This window comes from Pseudonaja textilis, chromosome 4 (assembly GCF_049901715.1).
Source record: "Pseudonaja textilis isolate UNSWEBS1 chromosome 4, rPseTex1.2, whole genome shotgun sequence".
Lineage (NCBI taxonomy): Eukaryota > Metazoa > Chordata > Lepidosauria > Squamata > Elapidae > Pseudonaja > Pseudonaja textilis.
The window spans coordinates 62,758,815-62,785,040 of record NC_141993.1 but is presented as its reverse complement, the minus strand read 5'-3'; the positions used below and the strand labels follow the sequence as shown (position 1 = coordinate 62,785,040).

The window sequence follows — 26,226 nt, the reverse complement described above, 5'->3', positions numbered from 1 at the left end:
AAGATTCTATGTGTGTGTATATGCACATTAGCTTGTAAGCAAAGCATATATTTATATAAACATTTATGAATAGAAAAAAAGTCTAAGAAAGTGTGATTGGAATTATCTTAAGATTGCACTTGTTACGCAACTGTATTTAAGGTTATCTAGAACTGCACTATAAACCATGAAGAAGAAAAAGATTGAAGAAATTGAATAAATGTTGCTGAAAGGCCAAATTAGGGATTAAACATTAACTTGTTTCATACCCTGAAGAGTTGCTACTTATGATAAAAAGTTATCTGTGATTTCTTGCTGCAAATTGTCATAGAATATTCAATTAATTGTAATATAAAATGAGTCAAATAATGGATTCCAATGAATAGTTTTTCTAATAAAAAAACTGATGGATTTCTGTCATTGCCAAAGGCATAACAGGATGATTTTCTAAAAATGCCTTTCATTAAATGGAGGAAATGGGTAAAAATAGTCAATATTGCTGTCCTTTCCAGTCTCCATGTATCCATCTAAAGATATGAAAAATGGCTTATAAGCAACAAAGCTGTGAATAAATAGACTACATTTACCTTATAGGAACCCTCCTGAAAAGGTTCATGATCATGTATGCCACATCTACATGCAGACAAATTATATGACAAATATTGTTGAAACTGAATTGACACAAGTTCACTTCTACCACAGGGCATAAGTTCCCTTCCATTCAGTGGCTCAGTCTTAGAATGTGTTGTTGTGTCACTAACTTGTTGGCTGATAAAAACAGCTATATAAAATTGATTTAAATCTTTATATATTGTATATATTGCTGAGATTGAATAGTTCGAAGTGCAGGTGTAGAAGATAAGAAACCACAGGATACTACAAGTAATTTAATAGCTATTTCTATGCATTCTTATTCACACACCCACACACACACACCTTTTCTCTCTGCAGTCTTAGGAATGTGCTGAATTCTTGTTTTCTCGTAATGTTGCACTGTCTACTATACACTTATCTTCCTTCTGTCCTTCAAGAGCCCTCAAAGTTAAGCTAAATATAGCAATTTTCAAAACATTTGCATTCTACTTTCTGTTATTTCCAGCTTCTATCTGACTGGCTGATCATAAATAGTTTCAGAGACTTCTATGGGAATTCTTATAACATTTCCACAATGCCATAGATTGACCTGAATATTTAGAATAACAGAGTTGGAAGGGACCTTGGAGGTCTTCTAGTCCAACCCCCTTCTTAGGCAGGAAACCCTATACCATTTCAGGTAAACGTTATCCAATCTCTTCTTAAAAACTTCCAGTGTTGGAGCATTTACAATTTCTGGAGGCAAGTTGTTCCACTGATTAATTGTTCTAATTTTCAGGAAGATCTGTGGTCTGTCTTTTCTGCCATGAAATTCTTGTTCATGCCAGCTTGAAATTAGTCTCAGTTATCTTAATAATCTATATTTCCAGATTATCAGGTTTTCATATGATGGACAATTGCATATGTAATATTCTAATATTAATATTCTTTGAATTCTAATTCAAAGAACTTGCAAACCAAAGATACATGGCAAAAGTGTATATTATTATTTCAACAACCAAAAGTAGCTCAGATTTCTTGTGTATGAAACTCTACTTAATTCTTTTTTAAATCATGTCTATTTAAAGATGGCAACATTCAATCAAGTAGTCCATTTGTCAAAATTTAATGTCTTCAACATATATGGGGGAAAGGGGATAGGAAAACTCTAAGAACAGACCAGCTGTTCATGCTGTCGATCAAAATATTGGTGATGTATTTTTATGAGTTGTAGAAATATGCTTTATTAGACCAGCTAATTGTTAAGAGGGATCTCCTGGAACACCCAACAAATACATCTTTGTCTGCATGGCAGACAGTATTCTCTATGTGCCAATATTAGTCACACAACTCCTAGATGTTACATAAAAGAAGAATCAGTTTATTCTATTTTAAAATGAGAAGGAAAGCAGAGGAAGAAATCTGTGTTGACACTTTTATGAGGAAACTTATCTAATTCAGATCAGTTGAATAGAAAACTATAAGGCAGTTAAATGCTTGCTGCTGTGGTTGAAAGCAGATTTAAAAATGCTAGGTTAAAAACTAAATTGTTAGTATACAAGCCGTTGTCTTTGGGGGGGGGGGTAGATAGTATTAAAAGAAAAAAGACCAATTGCTCCCTCTCGTGGCTCTCCAAAATACTGAAATAAAATCATCTAACATCTTAGAATCTTAGTTAAAATTACATTGAGATTCTGCAAAAAGATTGGGCAGATTATAAATTTTAAGAGTATATAATTATTATATTAAGAGAATTTGAAGGAACTCCATCACAAATTTATGCCTGAACTATGTCTGAAATGATAATCTTGCTTAACGGGTGGGTTTTATACATATTGCCGAGTTCTAAAATAACTTTCTTTTTTGTGATTCATCATGTTATATGGATGCCTTGCATTTTGAAAATGTGTTTTATTGTATGTTGTGAAATGGAAATCTATGTTTACAGAGATCAGCAAAAATATAAGAATCCAATCTAAAACAAAGACAATAAGATGTGATAATATGGTGGAAATATCAAATACAGATATAACCAAATTCATTAGCTTTTTAAACGTAGTTCAGAGAACTCACTAACAAGCTTTGTCAAGAAAATGTGCTATGTTGCCATAATGCTTTATTTAATACTGTAAGTCATAGATTATGGTATATAATTCTATGTGAATTATTGTTCTATCATCTTAGGTTGTATCAGAGAGACTTATTCTTTGTAGCATCACTTTTTCACATTTTTAACCCATATTGATTCTGTAATACAGATTCTGTAGAACTATGTGTAGTACTACAGATAGTGAATCCTTGTCTCTTTCCTTTTCTCTTGTCTTGGCTTTCATCTTCTGATCCAACAGATTTCTCTATGAAGTTTTCTGTACAACATTTCAGCAAGATCCGGGCTATATTGATAATGAACTGATTAGGTTTTCTTCATTGCTTATGGCACCAGAAAATTGTACATTCTCACTCCATATTTTTGAATATTTAAAAGAAACCATAAAGTTTTATCATTGTTTCCTGAAGTAATAAACAAGTCTACACTTTCAGAATTGTGGCAATTCATAGACAAGAAAAGAGAAATAATAGCAGAACATGACAGCAGTATATTCCTCTAGGCTTAAGGTTATTGTTGTCTCTACTTCTGCTACTATTACAATTAATGTAAATTTTATTTGCTTTTTTTCATTCCGTGGACATTCAGTTGATGGAAATTTTGTAGCAATTATAGTATAGATCCTCCATAGGTAAGCGTGAATATTTATTTTTGCCATATTTTTATAAGAACTTATCAATATTTTCAAGCCTATAAACAACATGAGAAAAAAACCCTTGACTTTAAATCTCAGCTGGGATAAATCATTTTTTGAAATGTCCTGCCAAATATGCTGGCAAAGAAATGGTGGCAACATTCTTTGAATATGTTTAAGGAAAAGAGACATTCTAAAGTAGGAAGGTCCATCCTTGGCAACTTTAAGATCCATGGCTGGCTGGCTTGGGAATTCTGGGAGTTGAAATCTATAAGTTTTACAGTTGCCAAGTTTGTACATGCCTGTTCTAAAGAAAAAAAGTAATTCTTCATTTTTTAAGCTCATACGCACAGAGATAAGAGGTAGGAAACCAGTATATTATTTTGAAAACTGCTGTCTCCAGGGTACAATGTGGCCAATCATATCGCTGCTGGCAAGGAAAATAAGGTGTCCTAGCTTTCTTTTCTTTTGTACAGGTCATCCTTGACTTACAACCACATAACCTTGTCATAAATACGAGTCAGGTAATCCCTGACTCACAATCAAATAACCTTATGATAAATATGAGTCAGTTTCCAGGCATCGGAATTTTGATCACATGACCATGGAGATGTTGCAATAGTTGTAAGTGTGAAAAATGGTTGTAAGTCACTTTTTTCAGTGCCACTGTAATTTTGAATGATCACTTAATGAAATGGTTTAATTGAGGGCTACCTGTACTGCTGTGCACTCCAGCTGTTGCCTCCTAAGAGAAAGTCTTTCTTCTAGCTACCTATTGCTTCAGCTGCAGGGATTCTCAAGTAACCAGTATTATCTCCAGGCATCATGCTGTGTGCCTCTGCTGGCAAAAGCCAATTAATCTGAGTTGGTAGAGTGAAATCTACCTGTCCTCTATAGATATGGGCAGTAGTGCATTTCCAAAAAATTTACTACCAATTTGGTGGGCGTGGCTTGATGAGAGCACTTTGCCCGTGTGCACACACTTTGCATGCACACACCAAACATACACTTTGCGCTGGTGGCGTTTTGACTCACTTCCTGTAATCCTGCACTCTCCCTGTTGCTTTAGCAGCTACTGCGCGGCAATCTGCTGTGCTGCACAAAGCAGCTGCACTTCAAAAGCAGGACATAAAGATTAGTATGGGAGCCTGGTCAGGCAGGTGGGCCCAACAGCAGAGCATCAGAAAGAACTGGTTGGGTCTCTGATGCTCATCGGCGCTACTGGCTCTGCCGAACCAGGCTGAACCAGTAGAATACCACCACTGGATATGGGTGATTATAAAATGAAATGCAGAATAGTCACACACTCTCTTTAGCCACTTCTTAATAAGTGAAAAAACTCCATCCATAAGAATTTATTTGAAATTCTCTTCTCCTTGAAGCATTTTTAAAAGAAAGTGTATTTTATGCAATTAAAGGAACAAAACAAATCCAAGCATATTTTTTCACTGTGAACCAGTTAAAACATCAAGACATACATTGAAGAGAAGTTAATATATCCATTAATCTAGACAGAAAGCTTTTGAATCTTTATTCTTAAGGGAATGCGTTGAATCATATAAGCTCAGCTACATTTTTTTTTTCAAATCCAATTTCATTAGGTTTCTTATTTTTCAGATTTTTAGTTCTCCTACTTCAACATCAGTTTGTAATTCTTATGCAAATGTATATGATTTTCTATGCATCTCTCTCTCTCTCCCTCTCCCTCCCTCCCTCCCTCCCCCCCCCTCTCTCTCTTCACTGAAGATTTTCATCCTAATAAAATGCCTCTATTGTTCCAATCATTCTTTTCATCTAATTTTAGCATCTCTACAAATTTTTGTATAAGTTTTTGATTGGCAAAATATAACAATCTTCAGAATAGAATAGAATTTAATTTAATTATAATATAATTTAAAAACTGAAAGATGAAATGAAAGAAAAATTGATTGATGAATTAAAATTTCTCATTTCCTTTCAAGGATCTCACTCTGTATTGTAAATACAAAGATTTAGATTTTTTTAAAGGATAATTTAGATTTAGATTTTTTAAAAGGATAATTTTTTTAGACCCAGGTAGTTTTACTTCTCTTGGCATTGCTTTGATAGATCTAATATTTATTAAGAATACATGATACTACTTGTGCAGCTATTTGATAGGGATCATTGCATTAATTCAATTTGAACTGTTGATTGAATCATTCAAACTGGAACTCTTTCTTTTATAATTATTTGGATTATAAAGGTGCACATGGACTTGTGCAAAGTAGTCCATATCAGGTCAACTCAATTTAAATAAGTTTGAATATACTGAATATGAATTTAATGTTTATATTTAGAATAAGCATTTTAGTTGAGAATATTAATTCAGTATGGAGATTTAAGCTAATTTGCTTTCAGCTGAAACTCCAAATCAAATATTCAGACACTTCTAACAGTTATGCTGTTCAGTGAAGCACTTGACAGTTTCAGTAGCCACTGACACATATATCAATAGAATTAGAAAACAGCAGGAATGAATTCCTGCTGCTTTTACAAATGAATCCCACCTCCCAAAAGGCACTTACAGAATAATTCTAAAAGTGGTAAGTACCGAGTCAACCTTGGCTAAATTCAAAAAGCTGTGTAGGGTCAGACATGGTTACTATTTAAATGGAGGCCATGAAAAAGTCTTATGGTTATAGACTTGATAAGATTCTAGAAGAAGCATTCCAGAAAACTCTGGCAAATCACTTGCCAAGAAAAACACATGCCTGACTCAATGGAGATTTTAAGTTTTAAGGTCATTTTCACTCAATTTTCCCCCAACCCTGTCATCCTCTAGATATGTAGATTTAATTCTCAGAATTGTGGCAATGACAATGATGGCTAAGAAATTCTGCAAATATAAAGAGAGTTTAATTTCAAAAAAGCTACCCTTCTGATAGGGTATAAGACTGATTCTTCTAATGGGCTCATATATCCGTTGGCCATTTGGTTCTCGAAATACTATCAGGCTGGGGAAGGTCTCCAATTACTCAAAGTGATGGAGAATTAAAGGATCTAAAGAAAACATTAAAACATTGTTTTTGCTTCTTAGAAATTCCTTTCCCAATCCTAGTTGCAGTTGGTATTTTCATACCTCTAAATTAGAAGCCATTCAATGCTTTTGTCCAGCACAATATGACAGTTAAAAAGGAACTCTTGCATTCAGAAGCAGAAGAATAGAAGTGCCTCCTTCTTTGAAAGTGGAGGGAGAAATAACATTTTTAAAATAGCTACAATAAAATTTAAATGTGAAAGAAGTGAAAGGCCAGATAATTTATGCTCTTTAGAAAATGTGGTTTACACCTCAGAAATATTGATAGGAAAAGAAGCACTATTCATGGGGATGGGCATTTTTAAATTATGATCAAAGTTTACTTATGTTCAGATACTAACTTCTGGCTCAAGAAATGATTTCTGTAGTATCATGGTGCTCTTATTAGCAGCAATAGCATTGTAAACAGCTGCTTGAAATTTTAGATCCAGTTTTATGAAGCACATTCATTTCTGAATACATTTCTCCCAATATATACATTTTCCTATCCATTTTCCTTAACAAACGCATCCTTATGCTGTCCTTTTTCATACGCTGCTTGCAGTTTGCTAAGAATATATTACTGTACACAGATTTTGATCCAAAAACTGCACCATAAAATTAAGAGGCAACCAAAGAATAACTGTGCCCATTTTTGTATTAATTCCAAAATAAGAACTATAGCACTTTGAAATAAATTTCTCCTTATTTAATACTGCATTTTAATAGTATGTGTTCTTCCAAAATAAAAGCAGAAAAAAATCCCATGTCAAGAAAAAATATGCTGGAAAATATCAACTTTCATAAATTAGGATTTGATTTTTCCCCATTTTTAGGCAATTCTGTTTGAAGTATGGATTTGTGCTGAAAATAAAATAATTACAAGTTTATTGATAATATATCAAAAGAATCCAGCAATTACTAATTATTAGTATTAGTATTTATTTAACCGAGTTATAACTAAAAACAAGAAAAATAAAGAAAAGCCAGCAGACTTATAATGCAGTAAGATAATTTCTGTCATGATCAGAATAAAATTTTAAAGTATTAAATGACAGGTCAGCAAAATTTCTTATAATTTTATGTAAGTCTGCTTTATGTCATGGTGATTTAGGAATAATAGGATTTCTACTACAAAATACCTGGAGAAGCCAAGTTGAAGAAAACTAATTTATAAAAATAAAACCCTGCATATTTGGCATTGGCCATAAGATGGAGCCATTGGCCCACAACAGTTATTTGAAACATTTAAAAAAATTACATACATTTACCAATAGATATAGCACTTAGACTTATATACCACTTCACAGTGCTTTACAGCCCTCTTTAAGTGGTTCACAGAGTCAGTATATTGCCCCCAATAATGCTTTCTGACATTTTTGGAAACCTATCAACAATTATTTTTGTTCATTATAGTATAAAATAGTATAAAACTTTTTCAATTATGGGTTAAATCTAGAACTAGTCAAGTTCTAAGGAGACCTTTTCTAACATATTGAAACATTTCTGCAGGAAAATCTTTATTCAGTTCTGGGGTTGCAAAACTTCTTGAAGTGAGAGGATCTGGCTACAATGGCTCACGGCCTCATGTCCATATTATTAGGTTTTTGCAATGCACGAACATGTGACAGCCTTTGAACAGAAGTTACAGTCAGTTTGTAACACAGTAGTCAACTTTATGACTGGCGCTCATGGCTGTGATAATTTTAAACCTATTTCATGGACCCTGCATTGTTTACCAATACTGTAGGATTTTGATACAATTTAAGCTAATTAGTTAAATAAATACTTCTTACTTCTATTATATTGTAAGCATTTGACAAAATAAATAAATAAAGTAGTTCCAACTTAGAATGGTTCTGTATCTCTTGGCACATTTATAAGGCAGACAGAAGCTATAAAACTGCCTTAAATCAACCTTTTGAGGACATCCCTCAGAAAAAAGCTACTGGTGATGTCCTAAGCTAGTACAGTGAGGGGTTGATAAGGCCAGAAAATTTATTTTACATAGTGCTGCCATTGTCCCCTGGATGCTAGAGTGGACCATTTGATGATGATCTTATAGAAATTGGTAAAAGTGTCCCAGAGTGCCTTGAAACATTGACTATTCTGTCATTCGTGTTTGGTGCAGCCTAACTGTCACTTATCTATTTCTATTTTTGTAATATGTATATTTTAGGACAGATGTTAAGTTTTTGTTTGGTTGCTGTTATAAATCACTAGGATTATCTAAAGCAGGGGCCACACCCATCCCAGCTCTGTGAAGGGAAAAAAACATCACAAAACATCACATGATGGCAACGTGATGCCGTGAGTTTGAGACTTATGCTCTAAAGATTTGGGAGATGATGATATGATGATGTATCAGTGCCCATATAATAAATCCACATTTTAGCATCTAGATTTGACATGAAATTATTGATAATTGCAAAACTGGTATAAACAAAAATGCTGAAGATTATATAATTTTTATAAAAGAAAGCTAAAATGGAAGGGAGCTCAAACACTTTTTAATTTCAAGCTTAACTAAAAATCTACAATTGTGAAGTCCAATTAGTAAAGTAGTAAAGCTGTTTTATATGTGAAATGGTATCCCTGAATCCTTAACACTGGGTGGATGTATAAATTCCTAACTGTTTTCATCCCATCTAGAAATTGTGCACCTGAATTATCATTAGAAATTTCAGGTGATGGTTCATTTACAGCTATTACATTCAGACATATAAACTGAGTGTTTTAAGTTAGTCGTGTAACTCTATTTTTACTATTCTTAATGGATGTTATAGGCCAACCAACAAAACATAGCAACTGTAATGCTAGGTCTCCTTTTAATTCCTTTCATCCATTTCCTCCATCAATGAGTTAAAATATGAAAGTGTCTTTACCATTTTAAGTCTCATAATAGATTTTCAAAACAAATATAGATCAAAAGAGGGATTAAATATTGCCTTCATACTTTGGATTTTAGGGAAGACCTTAATAACACTTAAGTGAAAGGCCTTGTTCCACCAGTTTTGATTCTATAACATGCTACGACATCATTGAATATGCTATTTCATAAGTTAAGTCTTTCATTTACATAAAAATGTCATTGGATATGATCTCAACAATCATATTAATAAAGATAAGTTTGTCTTCTTTTTTCCCTCCATGTTGTATGCATGGTCTGATGTTTCTTCCCTACAACTTCTGCAGATGCAAAACTTCAGCATATTGCAAATAGCCATTTTTACACTGGAGATATATAATATATAATATAGCTAATATGGCTACATATCCAATAAAATATAGAGCAAAACACTAAAGGGATATCCTTACTGCTGTAATTTTATGGCATGACAATTCATTTCAAAAGAAGGAATGGATATGAATGACATACCAATCATGACAGGAGAACATTTTCCAGCAGTATCAGGTTTGAGACAGTATCACTTACTAGTCTGCTAAATAGATCCTCCTCCAGTCTATTATTTCTCCCCAGATGGTCTAAATTGCCTCTTTCTATCTCTTAAAGGAGTAATTTTGGTGACATTCTGCACAAGGTATAAGTTTGTAAGATAAGAATATCTCATCTGAAGCATAAAACAAAACCTCACTTCAAATAGAAAAAAGCTAATTGGGATAAATAAGTTGTTGCTTAGTTCTTTTCCTGCTATGTTAATTTGAAGGGTTTAATGAAGAGTTTACAAAAGTTTGGAGGACCCTCAAAACATTCCAACCAAACTATTCTGTCACTTTCTTCTGCTACCTATAGTCCTTAACTTATGACCACAACTGGAACTGGAACTTCCATCACTAAACAATGAGGTTTTTAAATGAATCACATTTGATTCTACAATCTTTTTGCTGTGGTCATTAAGTGAAACATGTGGTTGTTAAGTAAAGCTGGCTTCCCCCATTAGAGTTTGCTTATTGGAAGTTCCCTGGGAAAGTCCCTGGTGATTATGTTGTGCTGGGACACTGCAACTGCTGTAAATACATGCCAATTGGCAAGTACATTAATTTGTATCATGTGATTGCAGCAATGTTGTGATGATCATAACTGGGAGGGATCATCAGTCACTTTTTTCAATGCCATTGTAACTACAAAAGATCATTAAACAAATCGTTATAAGTTGACGTATACTTCATTCAAATTTTCAAAACCTGGGACAGTATTGTATCTATATCAGCTGGAAAACAGACTGAAACCTGAGATACATTTGGGAAGAGAATATTTGCTTTCTGTTACGAGTAGAGAGTCTCAAATGCACTATTTATCTATAACACATGACTATATTTATTGGGAGTAAATTACACTAGAGGGCAATATAACTGTAGAGTCAAAATGTGGACTAACATATAGAAAGAATCATAAACCGCCTAGAAAAAGCAGCTGAACAATTAGATATGGTCTACAAGTCATATGAATCACTGTATAGAGGGTGGGAAAGCCCAAATGCTTCTTGATAAAAATTGAATGAGACAACTTTTCTCTCTCAACTTGTAAAAATTGCTTAGATAAGCTACAGGAAAAAAAGTTATCCCTAATAGCTTCTATGCAAAGAATTACATTTTCTTTAATATATATATTTTTTCAAACAGTTTGAAGACCATACCAATTTGCATATTGGCACACAGCAAAACCTGCCCAGTACCCAAATATTAAATAACATGTATCCTTCCATTGGAACCCCACTATTGAAGGAAAATGCAAAAAAACATGTTTAAAGAACATATCAATCTCCCAAGTATTCATAATCCATGAAAATTCCATTAACATCTAGACAGCTTATTATAAGGTCTTTGCTATTTTATACGGGATACAGGATATTATGGATCAGTCCCAACACAATTATATGTAATTTGGGAATTTCAAAGGAATAAAATTACTTCTGATAAATAGAAAACAAGTCTTTTATTAAGTTGTGTTTTTTTGAGTAATGTATGTGCATGGATTTATGTGTGTAAATACAGTATATATGCATACACACACAATCATAGTATATGTGTATGTATACACACGCACACACACTAATTTTATTTAATTATTCATGCACTTATCTCAAAATGACAGAATACAAAGAGAATCGAGTTCAAACTGTGTATACAAAGTCACTGAGAAGTCTAGTACAAAATGGTATAGACAAGATGCTTGAAAGAAATATACATTGTATAAAACACAAATTTATAAAATGCTGCTTTTTAGCAGAAGTTTTCAGAAAAGAAAATTACTATACAGGACCATTTAAAAAAAAAACCAAGATATTCAACTACACAGAGTAAAAAAAAGAATCCATATTCATATTACAGAATGGAGACATATAAATGTTAAAGAGGAGACCATTGCAAAGAAAGCTTGATGCTAGAAATGATAAGATTTCTTTGCTTATGAAAGGGAGACACACACACACATATATCATAAAAACAGAAATCAACCCAAAACACGCAGAAGAACAATTTACAATAACAGATGGTAGACAAACACAGAAGGGAGAACATTTGGCATGTTGCATCACAGGAAGTCATTCACGATTGGCTAACGATGGTACCTGGCTCGGTTGCAGTTCACTGGCTTGCCTGAGAGGAGGAACAGAGGGAGGAGGAACACCTGATGTGGAAGCAGATCTCCCTAATCTGCAGCTTGATTTCGGTTCTGGAAAGGAAAATGAATGGATTAAAGAAGACTTCTAGACTCTCTTAAATTAAGGGGCCAATCTGGATAAACTGTAGCTCCAGGGCTACATGAAGCTATTCAACTTTTCAATCAGGGCTGCTGAAAATGAAGGCAATGTTTCCTGTCATTTGAAGTTCGAAAAGCTGTGAAAACTCTAGTCAAAACTCTAAAAGAATCACCTCATGGGTGTGCTTTTCTCCCAACACCTAATCTTGCCTACCCATGTAATCGAGTGGTATCCCTCAAATATTAAGGATGAATTATTTTAGACGACTAATCACAGCCTTTCAAATATAGGGCAGCACTGTCTGTGTTGGTTTTCTTTATTGTTTTCTTCATTTTGAATTTTTGATGTGTTTCTGCTTATTTTGCGAGAAAAATTGTGTTGCTGAATTTCCACATTTTGCGCTGAATTTTATTGTACACCCAGAAGAGGAGTCAGAGTTTGCAAAAAAAGGGCTAGTAGGCCATATGTGTCGTATGGGGAATCTACTCTTATATGTAGAAAGTTATAGTAGAAAAAGGCTTCTATTTTTTTCAGGTCAACAGTTACTAAAGGAATCCATAACTTTCAAACTTTGCAAATATATTGCTTTAAAACCTGAGTCTCACATGTTGATCCAGTGCCTCCTTTCCCCATATGTTAAATGCTAGAGGTGAACATGATCACTTTTCCTCAATCAGCTATTGGAGAAGTGCTAACATAAGATATTTTTGCCACTTTTTCATCTCTAAAAAAAGATCTTATATTTCACTATTATGCTTTGCATTTTAATCGCTGAATACTTTCAGTAATAGCAGCATCTGGGAGAGCAATGCTGTCTTGGCTTAGAAGCAAAACAGAATGAGGCCTGGTTATTACACTGATGAGAAACTATCAGTAAATGCCATGAATATAGTTTAAACATCACCAGAAAAAGACAGAAATCAGATCTGTATGGTTGCCAAGAAAATTGCATGGATGTATGTATGAAATCATCAGGAGTCAAATGTATTTTGATATATTTAATAGTTTTCTTGATAACTATGTCATACATAATTATGTGTAAAATTGGTAGCTGTGAATGTTTGATGAAAACCAAGGTTGGTTCTTTATCAACGTTGACCTGAAAAAATTAGAAGCCCTTCTCTACCATAATTTCCATTGTCTGTCATCTAGGTCATAGCTGTCTCAAAGGTACTTTATTCAAAAGGCAACTGGACTGTTTTTTTGAGGAAGAAGACATTCATCCAAGAAGCCGATGAAGCAAAACATATTCTTCCTCACAAAACAGGCCAGTTGCCTTTTGAAAAAAAGAGTTTTTGAGTCCTAATTTCCATAGTGTTCCTCCATTCTCACAGAATATGAAATGGTCAGCTTAGTATTTAACTCCTAATAATTATAGCATAGATATGTATAGCTTTGGTAGCTGTGCATGCTTACTGCTTTGCCACCATCTTAGGCCATCATATATTGCTGATCGTAAAAAAGAAAAATCCTACAGATCCTTGCCTTCCACAATTTCTGAATTGTGTGCAATAAAATTCAGCCTTTTCAGCTGGGCATCAACATCATCCTTAAAGATTATTATGCCTATAATAACAAAATCCTTTCATCTCATATCAAAGAAAGAGAGAGATGGTATTTGTTCTTTTTTCCTTTCCAGGATTATATGCCTGTAAAAATGTCAAGTTCTCTTATTTTAGAAGTCACCTGTGAACGCTCCACCCTCTTTTTTTTTTGCTTCCAAAATAATGAAAAAAATCCTTCTACATTAGTATAAATTAATGATTTACAAAAAGAGAATAGAACAAATGGAAATGTTTGTCCAGTTTTGGAATGAAATGCTGAAATTTGCATTCCAACAATCTTGCATATAATTTTTTTTCTTCTGGTTTACTCTCTCATTTTCAGGGTATTTGGACATTTATTTTGTTGGGTTTTTGCAGTCATTATATTATATTACTGTGTAGAGAGAGGTGTGTTTTTTCTGTCTGTCTCTCAAGTCTTCTGCAACTTCTTGTCCTCCTATACTTCCTTCACCTAGAGAAGTTCCCACACCTTTGTTTTAATTGGTTCTCCAATAATTTGAGCAGTTTACCAACTTAACCAAAGTACCACAGAATATTTCTAATCTAGGTCCTGAAGTGCGTCTGTTTTATATCCTGGCCAGAAATCATAAACAAGAAGCATTTTGTGAAAATTGGAATGTTGTTTATACTTAAAAAGGCAGTGACTTGCTAAGAACCTAATTTAAACCTATAGAAATTTTAGAGTCCAAACTGTCATACTCTATGTTGCCAGTTTTCAAAATTAAATAATAACAAGTAGACCAAGGGTGGGCAGCTTACAGCCCTTGGGCCAGTTATAGCATTCAATATCTTTTTTTTGCAGACCTTTAGCAATTTAGAGAGAGTTGGAGTGGTTGGCACCACTCCACACATGCTGATTCCTTGGGAGAAACTTAAGTATTGAAGAGCTGAAGTAACAGTTCTAAATCTTGGGGTTTACAGTGGTGCATTGGTATAGCAGTTAAGGCATCAGGCTAGAAACTGGATGACTGTGTTTTCTACCCTAGCCTTGGGCACAAAGCCTACTGGGCAAGACACTCCCTCTGAGCCTTAGGAAGGAGGCAGTTGCAAACCACTTCTGAAAAACCTTGCCAAGAAAACTTGCCATGCAGTCTTCAAGGATTAGAGTCTGGGGGAAAAAAAGTAAGTACATATTTTTTTTAAACTCTTCACCATCACCACCATTTAGATGTATCAGTATTTTCCTGTTTTTGCATGTTTAAGAAGATAAAATCGATTCTACAAACCATATGCTGTCACAATACTACATATTAGATGTGCACAACATTTCCAACAAGATATTTTAAAAAACATAATATCACTGCTTTCCCTGCCAGAGACACATCATACTAATTCAATTTGACATAGGAAACTTCCCCACAGACATAAAACAGGTAGGTCCTTGTATCAGTAGGTAAGTTCAAAGAGTTGTAAATATTTTTCATGTAGCAATTATTTTAATTAATACTGCAAATAATATTTTGCAGGCAAAATTACTTAATAGAATTTCCTTTTTAGAAAAAAAAAGAACCCTACATTTTTTTAACTTAGTATTTATCTTGTAAGATGTTCCAAAGGGTAGTGGTAATGATGGTAGTGGTAATGATAGTAGTTATAGTAAAAAATAACTGAGCAATGATGTAGGCAATCAAATAAACTGCACTTAGGAATATTTTTTATCTGCTAAGAAAAATGTGTAGCATTCTTTAAAATAAATATTTATGACATTGTGACATTATGCACTCATTTTGAGACATTTTCTACACTTATTACATATCTCACTGAAGACCTTTATATCTGAAGAAATGATTCTACGCATCTCCAAAGTACTGTATGTCAAAGAAAGTAGGAAGGTTGGTGTTGCTTCTTCAATTTTCAGCGGACTCTTTTATCCAGCATGTGGAATAGGCCAGACATGCCATTTTTGTACAATGGGATTTGCGCTCTGACTTTCTATGTAGTAACACAAAAATTAGAATCCATCACAGTCCATACAAAGATCAGGACTTCTCCACAACTGCAATCTGAGTTATTAATTTATTGGAAATACTCCTTGCACATCATTTATATATCATATTTTTATTCAGCAGCATTGAACAACATCAATACTGGGATTATGTATACACGTATTTCTGTACACAGGGGTAGTAGGGGTGTAATCATATATATTCATCTATTAAATATTTGGAAGTGAATTAAGCCACATTTCAAAGAAGGAATGGGAAAAAGAAAAGAGCATCCTTTCCTTTTCCACAATTTTATCATAACATCTAAGTTTAAGAATCAGGTAGAATGTGTCCCTCATTTTTCTTCTGTTTTGCTAAATGAATGTTGGCAAACATTCTGTTTTGCTAAACAATTTGCTAAATGATTTGGCAAGGTCTGGAATATTAAGTTATTAAAAAGATCCAGACATACCTATTATCTTGTAAGTGATTGACAAATCAAATAAATAAATAAATAAAATAGGCAACATAATATTTGAAGCATTTGGAAATGAGATGCAGTGTATGTTTCCAACAGCAGATGGCAATGCAAAATACCATCTCCTAGCGGCTACAAGCCTGCAGAAAATGTTCTTCGAAATATCCACCATTAAGCTCATTAAAGAATTCCATTTTGTGAACCCCTTGTAGTCTTCACTGAAAAAGAAACAGTATAATCTTAAGGAGGTGGCATGTATATAAAAAAATCACCAAAATCTGTTTCCTCTCTGAACTCTCTGGTGGAAGATGTCCTAAAACCATCAGAGAAGAAAGATCCTTGCAACATTATTGAAGAGCTACAAAATACAAGAATGAAGGGCAGCGTTATATTTGCAGATTCAGTAGGGAATTAGTTTGCTCTCAGTGGTACAGTATTGTAGCATGTTGCTTATATTGAGAAAGGAAAATAATGGATCTAATTGGCCAACATCACATAATAGCAACAGTCAATTCTACAACAGAAGAATAAGATCCAGCTTTGGATTTTAGGATGGATGAGGACTTGGAGGGGAGAATGGCCTCTTGCTTTCAATTTTCATTGTAATGGAAACATGAAAACTACCATGAGTTTCCTTTATGTCATTGTGTAAAACCAATCTCAGCTGGTTCCATTGCCAAAAGCATTCTACTCATCATTACAACAAACAAGGATAATTTTTTATACAGAAGTAGCTGATTTGGCAAGTAAAAAAGAAGTCAACTATTATATATATTTTAAAAATTGTCTCCAGACTTCTGATATGCTTTTTATACTTCTAATCTTTAATTCAAACTCCACATGAAAAAAACCTGATACTGTATTTCCTATGGATATACATAGGCAACAAAGCTTCAAAGAGAAAATGACACATGTTAATAGCCCAGTGTGTTTTTCCCTACAATTCTGCTGCAGCTGGATAGCTTGGGACCCCACAAAAAGATGCAGCAACTTTAAGCATTGTCCTCTGGTGGTCCATTAGTACCTCCATGCATATACCATTTCCCCACCCTTTAAATCTGAAGCAATGCAAACTTGATAGACAGCACTTCTTTAGCTTTATTCAGCTCCTTGGTTTCACAAAGCACAATTATAGAATTGGGTCTTGATTGGGTAATTTTAATTCAATACCTGGGTTACCTTTGAGGTTGAGTTTGAAGTTGCAGTCGGTCCATGGCTAGGTTGCTGCTAATTTGCTAAGTTTGAAGTGCTTCTAATGACATACAATGCCTTATATTGTTTGTATAATGTGAACTCCCTTTTGTATCTGCCCAGCAACTAAAATCTAGTGGGGATATCTTCCTGAGGCTTTTTTATATGCCAGCAATGTACTACCCATAAGAGATAATTCTGGTTGTGAAATTCTCCCTTGCCCAGATAACACTTTACTGGTGCTGAGAATGTTAATCTGTCCACTGGACTTTTTGTTAAACTAGAACTCCAATGTCCTAACTCTTAAACTGATCAACTTTTAAACATTTCATTTTTTAGATATTTTATTACATTTGTAAATGTGTTTCATTTATTGTAACTACTTTAAATTATTTCCTTACTGGGGATCAATTTTGTAACACTAAAAATCAGATGAAAAATATTAAAAATCATTTTAATTTTCTCCAAGATCTTCTCCACTAATAACAACCTATGACAAAATGTATATGCACATAGAATAGATGTAGTCAGTGTTTCATACTTTTTAAACCTAACCAGGGAAGACTTATTACAAAATAAATAGTTATCATAGTGTCAGAGGTGCTGCTATTGAGGAATATAATGGGTAATGTGCTATCCAAGTCCATTATATTCAAACTCATTTTGTTTTATTAATGATCTCAGTTCATTAATAGAGTTTTTTTCTTTCATTGATTTGGATTCTAGCCAGTCTTGGGAAGGGAGGGAGGGAGGGAGGGAGGGAGGAAGGAAGGAAGGAAGGAAGGAAGGAAGGAAGGAAGGAAGGAAGGAAGGAAGGAAGGAAGGAGTATATATGCATGTACATTTGTGCACATTAGCAACTGAATCTGCTTTATGTGGGTGGTTTTATATGTTTGCTTTCATTCAAGTCTAGCACTTTTAGTCCAGACATAGGTGTAGTTCAAGCCACCATATTGGCTGTACCCCAACATATTAAATCTTCAACCTATTAACTAGCAGGCAAATAACAACATTTTTTGGAAAGTGCAATTGCTTTTTAAAATTTAGGACAATATTCATTCACTTTTTACTCCAATTTTTAATGTTAATGATCATTGAAAATCATAGTAGCAGTTTTAAAAAAACGGTAGTAAAAACCATATTAGTAGAAAAACTTTAGTAGAAAATCATAGTAAGATTATATCATTTAAAAAAATCATAGTAGTAGTAGATGAATTGATCAGTCATCAATTAAAATAATAGTGCAATACTATAACTTGTACTTCTGCAATATTACTCATAAAACTAATCAAAATGTCACAAAAGAATATACAAGAATGAATACGTAGAAAATATCTTACAGAAAATTAAAAAATGGAGAAGAATTAAAATAGATTGTAATTAGACAAGGATTTCCATGTTCTTGTTTGGCACATAATTTTGGCCAAAGAAAGATAATTATGACCTGATTACATTTGGCTGAAGTACCATCCATGTTGAAGCAATATTGATTTTAGAGAATTTCATAAACCTTTTCACTAGAAACCCATAGTACTAGTTTGTTATTGTACTGCTATGCTAATGGGTCTAACTATACATACCTGAACTATTATTTCCTGCCAACATGGTTGGACTAACAGAAGACCTTCCAAGTCGGCTAGACACTAGTGATGGTCCTGGTGTTCCATCCCATTCCTGAGCTTTTATTGGCTCTCTGGAAGATGACCCATGATGACCTCCTTTTTCTTTGTTTTCCAGCTTTGGTAATGGTTCGGTACTGTGACTTCTGATCTTTAGTTCCTCTAATGGTTCTGCAAAAAATGCAAAGTTCATACTCCATTACAAAGTGGAAATTAATTGCATCCATACACTATTCTCTAGGTCTGCAAGCTACTGCCTGAGCTCTACTGTAAATGTACTGTACAAAAGACCAAAAGTTTAAACAAATTAATCAAGAATTATAGCTGCTTCATATTATTTGTAATCTATTTGGATGGAAAGATTGCAGGTAAAGTTAGAAATCTATTGATTTTATTGATTTTATATCCTACATTTTTTTTAACAATTAATTCAAGGTATGTTCAAATATTTCATGAAATCAACTTGTGAATATAACTCTGATGTACATTTTCTCACTGATATATAACTCATATATAATTGAAGCTGAGGTCAATTCCTGATAGTATTTTCATGCCCCCACTGTGAATATCTTCAGAAAATTTTTTATTACAAAATATATTTAAGTGAAGCACAATAAATAGTAACTAAATTTGCATTAAGCTCATATAAAAAACAACAAGACTAACAGCACCAATGGGAAGATTGAGTCATGAAAAGAAATGGGACAGTAAGGAAAATTCTACAGGGATCAAGTTTCCAAATTTCTCCTGATAGACTGTGAGAAATAGTCTCTGCTTTTTATGACTGCTATTCACATTGATAGTAGGGATGAAAGGCAGCATGGAGTTCAGATGCAACCCTGACTAAACAAAACCACAAAAATAAAAGAAATGAAATTTTGCTGACTTAGTTGAGATTATATTTAGATTAATAATTTTAAGATGTGAACAAACAGCCTCAAATATTCTTTAGCTCCTTTCCCCTTATAGACTGAAACAGTGAAAGACAGAAATGTTTACAGGTATCTTATCCCATGAATGACTTGCATGCTTGCATCTAGTCCTTTACAGTATTTATCTATAAAACAAATAAGTACATTGTTTATACTTCAAAATAAAATCCAGTATTGTTTTACATTCTTCTCGTGTTTGGAAGATCTAGTAACAATGATTGATGAATTCTGGCTTTATGGAAAATTTACCATTGCTTCCTATAAATCAAAGAAGATAACCATGGTCTTAAACCACAGCCTTATGAAAAAAAATTAAAAGCATTCTATGTGGAAAAAACACTTTAGACAGATGCAGTAGGACCATTATATAAGCTCATAAGGTTTATATTTTTCAATATACCACCACAACAAGCTGTCAAAGTAGGATGCATCTTTTCCATCTCTCAGTCCTTCCATTGGAGTTGCTCACAATACAAGCATAGCAAAATACAATTGTAATGAAGAACTGATACCAACTATAGGTAAAAAGGATGAGGATATACAATAAAGGTACAGAAGCATGGCTCAGATTGGAAACTGGGATGTTCAGGAATCAATAAAGAAGTATTTATATGAAATCTGTGATACCAAGGTTAAGAATATTCTATTCAATTATTCTATCCCAAACAATACTAGTTACCAATTCAGAACACTGACATAGTTTTTTCTTTGGATAAATACTGCAAATACTGTTAACAATATTAGCCAGTTCTGTTTATTTAAGATAATTGCTCTGCAGACATGCAGTTTGTCCCCAACAGGACGTTTAATATATTTACATGACAAATTTCCCTTCTCAGCTTATTTAAAAACTAATGAAGCTACAAGAAAAAAAGCAGCCAGAATGGATCTGTAGTCCATCAAAGTTGATTCTTTACCCACATATTGTGCAAAATATCATATAAAATATTTCACAACAAAATTGTTCAAAAACACAGCTTTAAAATCACCAAAACCTTAAAAAAAAACTGAGAACATAAAATAGAGAAAATCATTTAGAGAAGATTATTGTCTGTATGTCATAGTGATGAATTTGTTTCTTGATTTAAGATTCTTTAATGAATGGGAAATTTGTTTTACCCAAAGTTTGAAATCTCTTGCTTCATTTAAATCCATATTTGTGATTTGTCTCCTTGTGGCCTTTTTGTTTTTAGTTTTACAAATTAAGTTTGATAATTTTTAATTGAGATGGAGCAGCAAGCACTTAATAACTGAGTACATCCATCCACATTCAGGACTTAAAATATTTCCCTATAGTTTTACATATTTATCACTTCTATTCCAGAACTACAATAACTAAAGTTATTTGTGAGTACTTGTTGTTCATGAAACACAAACCAACATTTCAATTTTCATCCATGACAATTCATCCATGTTTTATAGAATTTTTACAAATCCCAATGGAGGAAAAAAACTGAAATGGAAGGAGATGAAATGACATGAAATGAAATGAAATGGAGACCGCACCTCGATTGATTATTAAAACTCAGAAATGGGACATATTTTCTTCCACTTGGTTATAATGAGTGAAAGCCTTTGAAGTTTATGCAGAAATTCTACAGTGTGGTTCCATCAGGCATCACTGCCTTCCCAATATTTTGTTGCTGCTATTGCAGTGGCCCCTTATGTTATAGAACTCTGTATCTGGAGGATTATGACCTCTCGCATTTCCAACAGTCTATTCAGCAGGAAAAACAAGTCTGTTAAGATAGGTTTTGAAAGCTGGCTTTTCTTTTGTATTGCAGTTTTTTTCAGTTTTTCCCTCCCTGTTTTTTTTTTCTTATTTTATTGTATGTATCCCAAAGTTTACATATTAGGACAGATTATGAAAATTGCAAACCAATGAACAAGCAAGCAAAGTTTAGTATAAAACTAGATCTTAGCCTTTTAAAGCAGTTTTCATAATTATAAGTCCTTATTTATGGACAAAGGAGAAGAAAAACACACCCACAATTTTTTTCTAGGTGGAACCAACATCAAATGTAGATTTATTTCCCCTCACTTTTTTTATTGCTAAATGATAACAGCATTGAAAATCTGAATTCTCCATTGCTAAGGGAAAAATATGATTCACCACAAAACGAAAAAAGAAAAATGAAGATCATTTAGAGAAAATTCTGCAAAACAGGCTTATTTTTCCCAAGTAAAATGGAAAAATTAAAATATCAGACTTTTTTTTTTTTTTTTGCAAAATGTCTCTTAGTGAATTTAATTTTGACTTAACTGCACAATAACAGCAGGCAGATACATCAGAGCAGTGGGAATGCTTTATCTAAAATTCCTATTATTCAAATGAATATACTCTACCTGATTGATCTGGCACAAGGTTTCCAAGAAATTGTTAACTGATATGTTATTGTTATAAACTGCAGACCAGCTTTTAGTAAGCAAACAAGGTACAATTGAAGCATCTCTAAATGAGGGCAATTCTCAGCTAGTCTTCTCTAAATAATCCACAATGTATCAAATAACAGCGCTTGTATTATTCATTCATCTTTCCCTGCTGTCTGTGATGAATCCAAATATATCAACACTCATTTTAGCAGAAAGCACTATTTTATGTGAAGTTATATGTAGGCCAGTGTTTTAACTAGCTGTACTTCTAAGCTATGCTGCTTCATAACAAGGTCAGCCTGTTTGAAGTTTCATCCTACTGAGTTGACCAATTCTTTAGCCTTATAAACTGTAAATAACACCACCACCCCAAGCTATTAACTGAATGGTTCCTCAGCATTGTCTTGGGAATGAATTCATACAGGCATTTATTAAATGACACATCAGCAAATTTCTTAGATGATGGCTTCTAGAATGGCAACATATCTGCTTCTGGGTCAATATCATGATTTTGTATGGGTCCTATTTGCAAGTCTGTCTTTCTGTTACTTATACAGTTATATATTTGTAGTTGTTCTCAGATCATCACTAAGCCTTTTCTCCAGCTATCCTGACTTCTTTGTGATTTTCTTTAAAAGAATGATATTGTTAGCAATGGTATTTCTGGAAACCCTTTTAAGGATTTCAATAGGCTTTTAAACTCATTTTCCAAATAACTTGTCTAGCTGTGGGATCTTTCTTATTGCTCTAAGAAAAAAACACCACTTTTTGTTGCTTGATGATCAGTTTTAGATTCCCTTAAAAGATGAACTCTTTATATTATAGTCACTTTGCCTTATTGTTCTTTTTATTTCCACTCCCTCAACTAAGTTTGAGCCACTGATTGTATCAAATATGCCCATTGTAGCAAATATACTCAAGCATAGCTGATTCTCTTGTGTCTTCTACCTTTTGAAGGAGAAAGTTGTCAGCAAGGAGAGTCAGGAATTTCCTGGAGGGATAATCTATGCAGATCATTTTTCCAAAACAGATGTCAGGGTAAAGACTTTTACTATTACAATTTCATTTCTTTATAAGGTCTGCATTATCACCATTTTCTCTTTGGTTAGGCAAGTAATAATAGACATCAACAACACTATTGCCTTTATTTGTTCCTTTATGTAGTATATCCCAGATTTTCTTCAAAAGCAACGCAAATATAATCATTTGGATTTCTGGGTAGGAATCTAGCATATTTGCTATGAGTATTAATTAAATATTAGAATGAAAATTTGTCATTTCTGTTTCAAAGGCCTGGCAAGCAAGCAAGCAAGATCGAGGGCAAAACAAATCTCCAGCTGTTACCTACTGTGCTTTCCTGCCACCTAGATATTTCATATGTGGCACTCAATTTTTGAGTAGATTCTTATATTTTCCCACTTCCTATTCCCTGCCATGTGTCATCCCATCTCTTCTCTATTTATAGAATAAACCAGCTGTGGCTGCTACTAACTCCGTCTTATCAGTCTACCATTATTTACATCAAGTAGCATACAGTCCCTCCTCAAAGAACTCAAGTGTTCTTAAGTTGGATTTCCATTTTCTTATATCTACAATACATTATAAATGACCATTGTAATGGAATAACAAGAACAGCTCTTTCATATATAATGCAGTTTGATTATAATGTTGAGGAACTTTTGAATTCATTAGCAAATTGGCAAAGATCTACTTAGCAGCTGCAAATCAAATTTGCAATTCAATAACACAGAGATGCATACATATTTAAGGAAAAATGCTGTTCTAACTGATAGCTAGTGTAATAGTGTGGCCAACAACATAGACTTAGATTGGGTTCTCTTTGGTTCAGTTCCCTGCTATATCAGAATTATTTGGGTGAGCTTTTAATCAAACTTTTTCAGCCCAATGCAATGAAACAAAATTAGGGTTTTTTTCAAGTCTTATCTGAAGCTGCATCTTCACTACATAAAAATTTATAGTGTAAAGCAGAAAGCACTTCAAATAGTTATGTAGAATTAGACCCATATCTTTGGTAGTATGTACGTGATATTTTTTACAACATTGTCAGAATTATCTAACTTCTGTCCTGTCTACATTCTTTTCATTTCTTCTTTTTTATTGTTGTAAGCCTCCTTGAGTAGCTCATGGAAAGATAGATGGCAAATAAATTTAACAAACAAATAAATGGCAAGAAACTGTTAAAAAGAGAGCATTTCCTCATGGCTCAAGAAATATGAGAGAACCTAAGGACTAATGATTAATTTCATTCATATATATAGCTACTCCTATCCACTAAAAATGACCAAAATCAACATCAGAAGTTAGTTGATTGCATCCCACAAAATCATACATCTGGTGTTATTTTCTACTAATAATTGTGTATTTTAATCTCAAAATACACACACACACACACATGAAGTGTCACTTTTTTTACATGATGGACTGCAAGCTGCCAAGGTACTGTACAAAGATAAAATATTTTGCAGTGAAATATTTTTCAGTGACTCATTCTTTCACTTTGTCTCTTTCTTCTTGTACACTTCAATATAAAATCACTAACTCCCACAGCACTATTCCAGCATTCTTGCCCATCTCATGGTTGAGTGGGTTGAATGGATCTTAACATAATAATAGAGTTAGAAGGGACCCTGGAGTTCTTCTAGTGATCTAGTCCAATCCCTTGCTCAGGCAAGAAACCCTGTACGAAATGGTTGTCCAATCTCTTCTTAAAAATCTCCAGTGTTAGAGCACCCACAACTTCTGAAAGCAAGCCATTTCATGAATTAATTGTTCTAACTGTTAGGAAATTTGTTCTTACTTCTAGGTTGGTTCTCTCCTTGATTAGATGCCATCTATTGCTTTTTGTTCCGCTTTGGAACACTGCTAACATGTCACTGCTCCTCTGTCTTTTCATTAAACTAAACATATTCAATAGCTGCAACCATTCTTCATATGTTTTAGTGTCTAGTCCCCTAATCATCTTGGTTGCTCTTCTCTGCACTCTTTCTAGGGTCTGAACATCAACCAGAACTGGTGCAGTTTGATTTTCTGATAGGAAGATTAAATGATGGAATTAACCTATAACTAAGTAAAATATTTATATTTTATATACCAAAGTTACATGTTTCAATTTCTGCATCACCAACTTAAAAAGAAAATCAGTAATTGGTGGGATGTAATAAACCTTGGCTTGAGGCATTCAAATGAAAGTACTAAGCTAGGTCACCAAACTACCCCATATGGAATAGTGAACAGGAGTGAGAAATTTATAAAATAGAAAGATGTGGCCTTATGACATATAAATCATTTAAAATTTGGCAACCATTTTACAAATAACACCAGAATGCACAGTTTATTGGGCTCAGCATGTTTTCTGTGCTACTTTTTTCTGTCCAAAAGACATACTTTATTTCTGGTTGCTTTTTAAACTACAGAAATAGAAAATAAACTCTCAAAAATATGTCTCAGCTCGATTGCCTTCAAGATAGCTCAAAGTCATTCATAAATAGCTTTATAGGATCTCCAGGGAATAGTATATCAGACATACTTACTTTGTAATACTATTAAAGACTTAGTGTTCAATTCCTATCTGTATTTTATTCATTTTTCCAACAATCTGTACCAGAACTCTCTCTGACATGGAGCAGATAATCAGAAACAATATAATATGAAAGACTGGGGTGCTTTTTATGTTTGCTGTGTTCTTTGTGTATTTCTGCTTTCTTTCAAATTAATTCTGCCCCTTGCCCAATCTAATCTGATTTTGAGGACAAAGACCTCCAAATCTAAAGTAGCAATTAAGCCTCAAGCCATTTTAAGGATGGCAGTCCTTAAATGTATTTATTTATTTACTTGCTAAACAGCATCTTAAGATGCAATGGTTTCTTTTCATGGTTTCATTAAAGTCAACGTTTAAAATTATATTTAAGCATTTTAAAAATGCAAGAAAAAAACAAGGAAAGACAGAAGTTCAGTAATAGTAACTCAGTACCTGCTTAATATTTCAAAACAGATCTGGCAATCCTTCAAAAAAAATAACCCACCACCCCTCTGCTTATAAGCTAAGCTTCATGATTGATTAAATGTGTAGGATCCTGATGCTTTCTCTGATTTGCTTTGGATGACAGTGTAAATCCACAGGAGCCAGGTT

General features: G+C 33.5%; 1 protein-coding gene across 2 annotated transcripts in view; it reads right to left on the bottom strand.

Moving 5' to 3' along the window:
• NYAP2 (neuronal tyrosine-phosphorylated phosphoinositide-3-kinase adaptor 2) overlaps positions 1-26,226 on the bottom strand; it is a 126,783-nt gene that overhangs the window by 11,748 nt on the left and 88,809 nt on the right. For both annotated transcript variants that reach the window (XM_087933220.1, XM_026701127.2), the window contains 2 exons: positions 18,733-18,942; positions 11,862-11,965 (listed from right to left, as the gene is read on the bottom strand). In XM_087933220.1, the coding sequence (XP_087789346.1) occupies positions 11,862-11,965; positions 18,733-18,942 (314 nt within the window). The remainder of the gene's footprint in view (positions 1-11,861; positions 11,966-18,732; positions 18,943-26,226) is intronic.